We start from the raw sequence: 11,098 nt of genomic DNA, 5'->3' as shown, positions 1-11,098 counted from the left end.
GTTACCACAATAAGGTAATAAGCAGTGCCAGACTTTCCCTGTTCTCATTTTAAGTTTCTCATTTGAAATAAAATGTTATCAGCTGTCTGGTGTCACTTGTGTCCTTAAATATACTGCAGGGAGGTCTTGCTAAGTTATTTTGTGTAATATGGGGTGTGATGAGTCTGAAAGAGAGTGAACTAAATTAGCACTTCAGTGCCTCACATACAGAAACAGGCTCTGTTAAGTTGAAGGATGGATCTCCTGTTGGAGGACAAGTGTTCAAGGCTCTGTTCCATAGCAGGCTACTTGCATGGTTTGGAAACATCACTCAGAGGACGATACTTGCATGCTGTCATCATTGCATACTGGTACCTATACTCTTCTCCATTTAAAGAAAATAAAAATCTGGTCTTTGCACACTTTGTCTGTATCTCTGTCTTGTTTTTGCAGAGGAAGATAGGTGTGCTCTGTACCCAAGGCATGAGTGAGAAAAGTACATTAAAAAGGTCATCTGATACTAATTTAATGGGGACTCTATAAGCATTTTAAATAGGAGATTCTATTAGGCTCTAAGACCAAAGTTATTTTCTTTAAAATGAGCTTTGACTGTAAAGTCAGTGGATTAAAAACCTGCTGTACTCCTCAGAGAGATCTAAAGTATACTCCAGGAATGAGGGAGGAAAGCTAGTCTTTGGTGTTGCAGAGGTATCATATTATCCCATTAGAGAGTTATCCTCATGGAGCTGGCTCTGATGACTTTTACATGCCTTTGCAGGCAGTTTTGTGCGAGACCCTGTCACAGGTTTCTGTGCTGCTCCAAGGTGTGAAGGGAGCTGCACTGCACACTGTACCAAACCACCTTCCTGCAAAGTCTTTAGCAGCTCCAAGTCTTGCCAGAACTGACAGTCATGTTCTGAATTCCTGCTCCTTTAGAGGCTGATTTAGCTTTTGGCAACAAAATGGAAGCTGTATGGTATCGTCTCAGCCTGCTCTCAAGCAGGTCAGGCAGGATCATGCCAAATCCTATGAGATGAACAAAATGCAGTCTGAGGCTGTATGATGGTATTAAATCATCTGATGTGATGGTAAAGCTTGATTGCTGAATGTTCCCTTTTTACTTGCCATTCTTTACTTCAGCTATGAAGTTGAGCATGGAACAGGCTGCTTATTTAAAATCAGACCATCTCTACCCATTTTTACCTTCCAGTCTGAGAGTATCAGCTATGTGTCCTCAGTAGAACAAAACTTGTCATATACTCAGGTAACTCCACTACATAAAAATCATAAAACTGTGTTGCAGCAAAACTAATAAATAAAGTGAACACAAATGTTTTTTGTAATCCCAGTCTGGAAAAATGGTGGGAGGCAAGAAAGAAAAAAGAAAAAAATAATTCTCAGAAATCATAGACTGAAACTTCTTTGTGCAGAGGAAGGTGGAGAAAACCTCACAGACTGAGTTATTAACAGTGATTTTTGACATTTGTTTAGTTTGCATCTCTTTTCATACTCTCCCCAAATAAGTTTCCTATCTTCTTGCAATGTAATTTAAAAAGAATAACAATGGATAAGAACCCCTTTAAAAGTAGTATTTTGGTTTCACTACCTCTATCTAAATAAAATGTAGATAAAAGACTAACTTGTTGAAAAACACATGCCATGTTCCTCTATTTCCTAAATTATCCTGAAATCCTTTATAGCAGCATAGTTCCCCCTCCAAACTTCAATGCCATTTTACCTGATTGTGTGTGCTTTTGTCAGATCTCCAGGGTTTCTTTCCCTCTATCTCCATGTTTAGAGTGAAAGCTCAATGGTAGAAAATAATTTCTGGTGTGCTCACTTAGACTTTTCTGTTTTGGAGCTTCTAGAAACGGTAAACAGAAAATCTGGCTTCTAAAATGAAACAAGAACGGTGTGCTCTTCCATGAAAGACTTTTTTTCCTGTGACTGTGATAACCTGTTTATCCTCTTAGACTGTGCCTGCTCATGCTGTGCATCTTGCTTGCTGTTTGTAAGCCCAAACTTAAGAGCAGTAAGTGAGTGACCTGGCTAAAGCATTACATTGCTGCTACTGACAGTCTTGGAGTGGTGATAGAGAAAGCTTTTTTTTTGTTCCCTAGAATTAAAAAATACCCCCTCAAATCTATACTTTTGTTCATTACTAAGATTTTAATAGTCAGCTAGCAGTGAGTGTTGTATTATGTGGAGGTTTTTGTATACAAAGAAAAACTGTTAAGCATTACCAAAGGTTGTTCTTCCAACTGAATCCCATAAGATTTATCATTCTGTCTCCTCCTTTACTTGTAATAAAAACTGTTGTTTAATTGAAGTCATATTGCTACTTCTTTGTAAACTGTTTTGGCTGTTATGAAAATTGCAACAATCCATAAGATCTGTATTTCAGACTGCAGACCCAAAACTATGTCAACAGTTACCTAATTCAATGTTTCTAAGTGCACTATTGCTCACTGTTGGACAGCATCAGTCCTTGAAAAGGCTCTTAAAAATGTATCTAACAATACAGGTTAATAAATCTGGGCTGTAGTTTTTTGCAGTAGACCAGCTGATATGTCAACAGTTGGGGACTTCAGTAAATCAGTCCAGCCAAGCAAGCCAGGTTAATGCAAGGATTCTAAATACTTTGCTAGCCAGTGAAAACTGAGCCAGAACTGGGTTACAGTATGATCACGTCAGCAGCTTCTCCAGAGTCCTGAGGATTTTGTAACAAACAGCAGCACGACTGAAGTACAATTAGGGCATTTGTCTGTCCTTAGACTGGTCCAAACAGCATCTACACTCTTAATGAGCATACACAGCCTCCTTCCTAGGTATGGGGGTATTCTGAGGGTTGAGGCAAAAATTAACTTTCTTTTGGAAATTTTATATAAATAACAAAGCATTTCTATGCTGAAAACCCCAAATCAAACCAAAGCACACCTTTCTAAACCAAAATCTGAATTTTCCAGAGCAAAAATGTATGGCTAAGTATGCCATCTGAACATATCTTCAGGGATATCCCTTCTCAAATACAGGGACCAATCATGCTTTCTCAATAAACATTAATAATTTTTCTAAATTAGTTAATTTGAATTAATTAAATATTTCTTAATAAACATGTGTGACAGCCTATCTCTTCCTGCAACATGCAGGAAGCTGTATACTGGCAAGTAGAGGCACCTCCTGGTGCTTGTCAAGCACTGTGGAGCAAGCAGTAGGTGGCAGGACACCAGAGAGGAAAGCTAGAAGGAAGAGACTGGATTGGAGGAAAATGCACAAACATCCTGTGACAGGATGTGCAAATGATAGCCAAGAGGCAGCTGGCAGTCCTGAGAAGCAGTCAGAGCCAGCTCAGAGATACTCAAGAGCCAGTCAAAGCACAAACCCCGTCACCCCCATCACCTGTGGGTCACACCAGGAAAGGCTCAGCTCTTTACCAGCTGCTTGTGCTAACATCAGTCACAGATGGTGCATGGGGCTGAATCTCTCAGTCGTTGTCCAGCATCAGGGTGTTGGACTAACTTGCCCAGCTTGAATTTTAAACAAAGCTTTCTGACTCCAACTCCATCCCTGCACAAATTGCTCAATAGTTTTAAGTAATAAATCTGCAAAAATAATGACTTGCAAAGACAGAGAGGCAGCTTTCTCTGCTTAGTAATTTATATGCTAGAAAATCACTTCTTGCTGCTGTTATTAAAAAATCCAGCTCAACTGATGGAAGTTCATGTTTCACATCTTTTTTGACAACAGAGGAACAAGCTATAATTTTACTTATTAAACACAAACTGGTATAATTTTGTCATTCAAAAGACTTTGCAGTAAATTAATCATCAGAATAATTACTGGCCTGCTTCGATTTAAATCAATCTAAGGAGTAACCAAAGGCTTTTTAAAGCTGGGGTGTTTTTTTTTTTTTTTTTTCCAGAGCACACTTCAGATGACAGAAGAAATATTTACTGAGAATATTTTAAAAAGCATGTTTCCCCCTCTTGGAATAAAACAAACTCCTGTTACATCTTCACAAGGATTCCATGCCCCAATAAGTAGCACACAACTTGCCTTTCCTCTTCACCTCCATGGAAGGTTTTAGTGAGAAAAATAACAAACAGGATGTCTTAATCTCTGTCAATAACTAGAATCTGCATCAGTACCAGGTAACTCTGCTCACATGTATCTCATAAATCTTGCTGGAAGTCACAGGAGAAGGAGCAGAAGCACATGCCCATGGAGAACTGAAAGGAAAGATCCATGCATATGCCAGCACCAGCTGAGCCACCTGCTCACCACTTCCCGTGGTGCCTAATCCAACCCCATGCCAATCCAGGCAGTTTTAATATGGACTTTTGCCAGCTGTGTGCTAGCAGTTCAACAGTAAAAAACGCCACACTGATGTTCATACTGTCAGTGCACTGGTTACCACTGACAGGAGGAAAGATACTGACACCTGGATGTCTCTCTTGCTCAAGAGAGCAAGCACAAGCACCTGCTTCTCCAGTTTCAAGAATCTTACATGGCAAATCATTCTTTCTTTTCTTCTTTTCTTTTAAATTAGTCTTATTTATTACAGAATTTTGCAGGCTTATTAAATGCAATTGTATTTAGTGATAGTTATAGTCCATGTTGCAATGTACTGTAATGTAAGTAAATATGTAGCTAAGCACTTTAAAACATGGAACCACAAGAAAAATTTTAATTGCAACAGAAAGATTTCTGTCTGCCTACACATTGTGTTTGTTTAATGTCGATTTCTCTTCCCATAGTAGAGAAATGCCACATCCATATTTAAAATCAGAAGTATTGACAAAATCTACTGAGTGCATAAAGCTATTTTGACAAAACACTAGTGGCTGCCATGCTGCAGCTAAAAAAATGAAACAGCTCATCAATTTACCAAAACTCTGCCTACAGACAAGGTATTTTCCAGGCTTTAGGAAACCTGATGCTTTTCTCATGCAGGAAGAAATCATCATCATGCTGAAGTCAGTGAGAAACTACTGCTGACTTCAGCACAGCCAACTGCTACGAGACTGATAGGGTTATCATTATGCTTAAAAATTAAGCTTATGCACATGCATTCATGAATAGGAACTGCAACAGCAGAAAGGCTTAATGCAACAGTTATAAGGCAACTGAAAAATCCAGAAAGAAGATGATGCAGTTCAAGATTCATCTCACAAATACCCTAATCTGAATAGAAGATCAAATGTTTAATTTTTTTTTCCCTTAGCATGTCAAATTGTCACATTTCTTAGGCTGTCTGTCACAGAGTACTGTCAGAAATGGAGACAGAATCGGCTGGTTGAATTACAGTGTGGTTTCTCAAGGACTGAACCAGTATTTATTTGAAAATTACACATAAATTACTAATTACCTCCTTAAAAGTATAAAGCAAGCCTTTGGCTTCATAGCATTTCTATAATCTTTCACAGTATAAAACAAAACAGTTTGTGATATCTGTAATTACTTACCAAAGTAAAGAAATTTTTGGTAGGTTTTGTTTGTAAATATTTTATTAAAAAACGTCTTTTAATGCTATTAGTCAATACATGTGTAATAATACTTTGAGAAAGTATCATGTAGTAATATGTATTTTTGATTCAGGAATATAATGGTTTTAACTAAATCATCAGAGCTCTGTTCTGCTCCAGTCTCTTCTAAACTGTCATTTTTTTCCAGAATTTAAACAAACTCATTCTTTGTCAAGGTACGTCATCCTTAAGGCCTTGCAAACATTTTAGTAATTGAACCAAAACAAAGAGAGAGCTCAGCTTTCTTTCTGAAGACCATGTTGCTTTTGAGCTTAAAAAGGTGCCTGCAGCTTTCAAGCAGTTAGTGGCAAATCAGCAAGAAAGAAATCAGAGGAGAAGAAGGGGCACTTAAAAATCAAAACAGTAAAGTGCACAGCTACACCATCCAAAATTGTATTAATCTGATCCAAAGAACTTGCTGGACTGTGGATATTTAATACAATTTGGCTTGCATGAAACATACAATCACGAATAGACAGAAAGGGTTTTCTTTTTTCTTCCTGAAGTCATCTACAGGATCTATGGAATTCAATTTTCAAGGGTAACATAGTGCAGCTCTTTGGATATTGATTGGTTTCCTAGACCACAAGGAGATGAAGAAGCGGGGAAGGTGTGGAGGGATGCAAGGTGTCCTCTTGCTGTCTGTTTTATTTAGATGCCTGTACTCTCCAGTTCCCCATCCTCCAGCCCTCATGCAGCATGTGACCTAGAAATCATAAAGAGTTTCTCTTTATTTGTGTACTGTCTTTGAGTTTGCTGGGATTGCTCCCCTGTTTGTTCTCTGCTGGTAGCCTCGAGGGGGTCCATCTCATCAACTGGCTCCTCCTCACAGTCCTGAATTTTACTGGCTGTGGTGTTGGCAACTGACACCAAGGAGGTGCCTGCCTCCTCCAAGTGGCTATAGCCCTTATTGCTGCTGGAAGGCTCAGACTGGGAGCTCTGGGAATCCGTCCTGGTGATGGCAGGAGAAGCTGAAGGGGGCGATTCCCCCAGGTCTAGAGATTTGGAGTAGCTAGGAGATGCCTTTACCAAGAGGCTGGATTCCAGGACCCTCCTGACAGCTGGTGACCGAGGTGGCTCAGGGGAAAGGGGACGCCTGGCATCTGGCAAGCAGCTGGTGCTCTGCCGCCTGAGAACCAGCTTGTGCCTCCTTGTCCCACAGCCTCCCTTGATGTGGCTGCTGCTGCTGAGGTTGGTTAGGCTCAGTTCAAACTCCCCCCGTGGGATCTCCTGGGCTCCCTGCTCACCAGGTGGTCTCTGCCAGCCTCCCCCTCCACTGCTTGGCCCCAAGGGCAGGAGGGTGAAGGTGCTCAGTGAAGAGCCGACGATGGAGCTGGCTGTGCTGCACCGCTCACAGCTCCCCGGTGGGCTGCAGGGTGGGCTGGTGACAGGGTGGCCAGCAAGGGCAGCACGCTCCTGGCAGATGCTGTACACAGCCTCAGCCAGGCTGGGTGGCTGTGGTGGGCTGCAGAAGGAGGAACGCTGCGGTGAGGACACCAGATCCGGTGGGGAAAGGGAGACACCCAGTCCTGGTGGCCAGGAGCTCTTGGCCAGCATGGCTGCAGCACCCAGGCCTTCCCCACCAGGCTTTAGCTCCAGGCCCCGGGATTGCATGTAGTTGACAAAGCCATTGAGAGGGGCTGAGGCCGGGGTGCCTCCATCCTTGGCCCGCAGGCTGTGGGCATCAATGACGGTGGAGTAGAGGTCACGCAGGTTGATGATCTTGGTCTTCTTGTCACGGTTTTCATGCAACACCGCATTGGCGCAGATGAAGAGGAAGATGCCGATACCCATGATCAGAGGGCCCAGCACCTTCAGCTTGTCCGAATGCAAGTAGCTCGAGAAAAGACGGAAAAGGAAACCCACTGAGGCCTGGGGGGATGAGGAAGTAGGGGTGGACCCACCGGTGGTAGCAGTGGTGGAGGTGTTGGCTCCAGGGGGTGACTCCGGGTGGACTCCTGCTTGCACCCTTTCCTGGCTCTGGGAGCGGTTCGTGTGGGTGCCACCCTGTGGTGCTGGGTGCCGGCCCTTGCCAAAGCTGCTTTCTCTGTACACCTGGCTGGGCTTTGGCCAGTAGCCCACCACAGCCAAGGCAATGCCCACCAGCAGTACCAGGATGCCACAGAGGGCAATGAACCCCGAGAGGGAGCACAGCTTGAGCTTGCCTTTCACCACCACCACGTCATTCTTGCGCTTCTTTTTGGCCTTGCGTTTGCATTTGGGGAGTTGGTTCTGGGGTTTCAGGGGGTCCTGTTTCCTGGCTGAGATCCTCAGGAGGCCTCCAGTGGCAATCATGGCTGGCTACCAGCACACTGCCCCCCACGGCCACTCCAGCTCCTGCAGTGAAAGGGAGAAGAGAAGAGGATGAGAACCAAGGACAGACCCACAGCACGAGAGATGTCTCTGCTTGCTTTTTCTCTTTTAATGTCCTGGTAATTAAAACCCCGAACCAGTGGGATGGAGGTTGACACTAACAGGCAGACCTCCCTTGCCCACACAGCTCCTGCATGTGAGAAAGAAACAGGCAGACCAACAGCATCAAAGCAGCCCACTATACTCCTGCCAAACAGCTAATTAATTACTTTATGCTCCAGGTAAATGACAAACCTAGTAGTATCCACTAGAGTGAACAAAAAAAGATCTCACTCATTTCAGAAGGAGTTTGCAAAGCACTAGAGCTCAGAGGACACCAAGCCCCACTCCCTAATATGTTCTGGGGTTACAGTGCACACTAACTGTGGTTAGTGATGTCATGCAGGATTTGAGGAGATGGGAGAAATAAAAGCAGGAAGGCAGTATATTTGATTTATAGATACCATTTGTTTCCTTACTCTACTTACACATTACTAGAGGGAGGGTTAAACATATTACTTGTCTTTCTTAAATGAGTGGAAAAGGAATTACTGTAAAATGCACAAAAGAAACATTTAAACACTGGAAAGTGGTGCCTTGTGAAAGTTTTTTCCTAGCCATTTGCACTTGATCTGCAATATTAGAAATGCATCTCTCGCCTGCGGTCGAGAGGCATCCCTAGTTTAGGAACATGTGCTATGTTCCAGGTAACTGTTATGTAACACTGACAAATTCAAACCCCCTCCCCCCTGCCCTCAGAAAGGGGAATGGCTGGCAGGTAAGAGATGGAAGGTCAAATCCTATTAGAGAAGTGAAACTCCATGAGTCGCCTGGGGAAACCCTAACGAGTGCCTGCAGGAAAACTGGCAGAGGACTAAACACTGAGCATTTGTGGCTTTTGTTTTACTGGACCATCAGAAATCATCTCTCTGTTCCCGTGATCTGAGCTAAACAACACAGTGTGTAGGAGCATTTCTGCACTGTGCAATTCTTTTTGGAACCCATTTCTTCATGCTACCGAGAAGCAGGATCCCCTCCCCCTTTTCTCTTTCTGAGCATCCTATTATTTTTTCTTTGATGGGGCAAAAGATGACATCACTGAATATAATACTACTCACAAAGTTCAATTAATTGAACCAAAACGTGATTAAGTAAGCACCTAAAAAAATCCCCCTTGCTCCTCTTTGACTGTTTAACCTTTAAATTTCATGTCTTTGCTGTTCTAATGCCAGAATTGCCATATATGCAGTAATATTGTGTCCCATTTACTCTGTTTGTATTTTACCCAGGAAAAAAAAAAAAAAAAAAGATGTGTGTTTTCAGCAGGGACGTTGTTAAATTACTCTCCGAGGTACTGCACGCTCAAAACAAAGAGCAGAGATTTCTCTTTCCTATGGCTAAACTATTTATTAAAAATAGAGAAAAAAAAAAAAGAGAGTATTTTGTTGATGCAAAAGTGTAATTTTTGGGGCATGCTTTGCTGTAATTGCCGATTCTTTGATTTCATTTTCTCCTGCCCCACTAGCCAGATGCCCGTCTCCTCTCCACGGTGATAACAGATGGTCATCAGCTCCGAAGAACGCTCCCAGTCCGGCATCGCCTGGCACTTAGTTTCGGCGAAGGCGAGAGCAGCGCTCGGCAGGCGAAGGAGGGCACGGCCGGGCCGCCGGCCATCGCCAGCGGCCACAGTGCCATGAAACCACTCGGACGGGAGCCGCGGGGACCGGAGCTACATCCCGCACGAACGGACTGAGACCCCCCGATCCACCCCCGGCAGCCGGACCCTCAAGCACCACGACCTTGCCCGGCAAAGCCCAAACAGCGCTGTAACACCACTAACAGAACCCGGCTTAACTCCTTCCCCGGGCTCGCACGCGGGACTCGCCGGGCTCCGGCCGGCGGGACGCCCGGCACCAGCCCCTGCGGCGCCTCTGGCTCCGGCCGGTCCGGCCGCGCAGCTCCCGCCGCCGCGGCACAGCGCCGAGCTCCGCCGGCGGCCGCCCCGGTCGGGGGCCACCGGCAGACGGAGTCCCCGCTCAGGACGGGGGTGCCGCGGTCACTTACCGAGGAGGGCCGGGGAGAAGTCCGGGCGGGAAGCGGGCGAGCCGCTGTGGGGAAGAAACTTTCCAGCCCGAGCGAGCATCCCCGCCCCGCCGCCGCTCACGGCCCCGGGCGGACGGGCGGCGGGGCTGGGCCGAGAGCCGGGCGCCCCCTCGGCCCCGCCGCGGCCGGCCGCCTCCTCAGGCAGCTCCGCGGGAGCGCTGCCCCCTCGCCTCGCCGCATCCTCCCCGCCGCGGGGCCGCCCCCCGCAGCAGCGCGCCCGCCCTCCTGGCGGAGCCGCCGCCGCCGCCGCCTGTGCCGGTGCCGCCGCCGCGGGCGGAGCGCGGCTCCGCGGCTGCCGGCCGGACCCGGCGCCGTTGCCAAGCGACGGGAGCCGTGACACAGGGAAATTGCGGCAGGGCGGCCGCCGCCCCCGCCACCTGCGCACCTGCGCCCGCCCGCCGCCGCCTCGCCCCGCACCCCGGCGGCCCAGCCCGCTCAGGCTCCGCCCCGATCGCCGCGACAACCCTCGGGCTCCTTTCCACCACTCTCATCCTGTCAGCCTCATCTTCAGCCACCTCACCTTTGGGGTTTTTTCCCCTCTAAGTTTGCCAGAATGCTTAGGGAGAAAGTCAGGAAGTAGGTGAAAAGATGAAGCAAGAGGTTGAAGAAGAAAGTGGCAGCTGAGATCCATCAATGGTGTCAGCCTGAATCTCTCAGTTTCAGCAGAGAATGGGAAACAATGTTCTCTTTTGAGCTACTTTCTGAAAAGTGATTAAATTGAAGCTATCACCTTAGTGAGACTTAATCTAACGTGTCCTGTCACACTGATGCACTTACTCTTGGGAGGAGATTGCTCTGATTGCTTTAGTCGAGTCTTATTAGAGATTCACCATGATCCAGAAAAGCAAATCTCGGGCAGGTTTTCAGTAAATACAGAAAACTCATCCTGTGGCTTGAGGTTGCTCCTGAATGTACATAGGAGTGTTTGCTGGGGTGGATAGGCTGAAAACCTGGGGTCTTGTATAGTAGCCTTAGAGTTCTCTTGAAGCTGGAGTTTTACCTAGCCTCAGCTAAACCAGCTTTCTTCTACCTCTTCATGACCTCTTGTGTAGAAGACTGTGGATAAAACAGCCTGGCAGAAAGCAAAGGACAATAATGAAAATATTTGTCAAATGATGTTTTTAAAAATAAGAGTTCCA

General features: G+C 45.7%; 1 protein-coding gene across 1 annotated transcript; it reads right to left on the bottom strand.

The window, feature by feature from the left end:
* Positions 1–5,275: 5,275 nt before the first annotated feature.
* On the bottom strand, positions 5,276–10,077 carry TMEM200C (transmembrane protein 200C). Its single transcript, XM_053965610.1, has 2 exons — positions 9,921–10,077; positions 5,276–7,841 (listed from the first exon to the last, which is right to left on the bottom strand). The coding sequence occupies exon 2, from the start codon at positions 7,797–7,799 to the stop codon at positions 6,195–6,197; it is 1,605 nt and encodes a 534-aa protein (XP_053821585.1). The 5' UTR covers positions 7,800–7,841; positions 9,921–10,077; the 3' UTR covers positions 5,276–6,194.
* Positions 10,078–11,098: the final 1,021 nt, after the last annotated feature.

This window comes from Vidua chalybeata, chromosome 1 (assembly GCF_026979565.1).
Source record: "Vidua chalybeata isolate OUT-0048 chromosome 1, bVidCha1 merged haplotype, whole genome shotgun sequence".
In the NCBI taxonomy this organism is placed as follows: Eukaryota; Metazoa; Chordata; class Aves; order Passeriformes; family Viduidae; genus Vidua; species Vidua chalybeata.
Note: the sequence above shows the minus strand (reverse complement) of the source record. Positions and strands in the feature narration are given on the sequence as shown.

Bases quoted from the DNA above. Each gene is read 5' to 3' on its own strand.
- TMEM200C (XM_053965610.1), bottom strand. From the start codon at position 7,799: ATGATTGCCACTGGAGGCCTCCTGAGGATCTCAGCCAGGAAACAGGAC.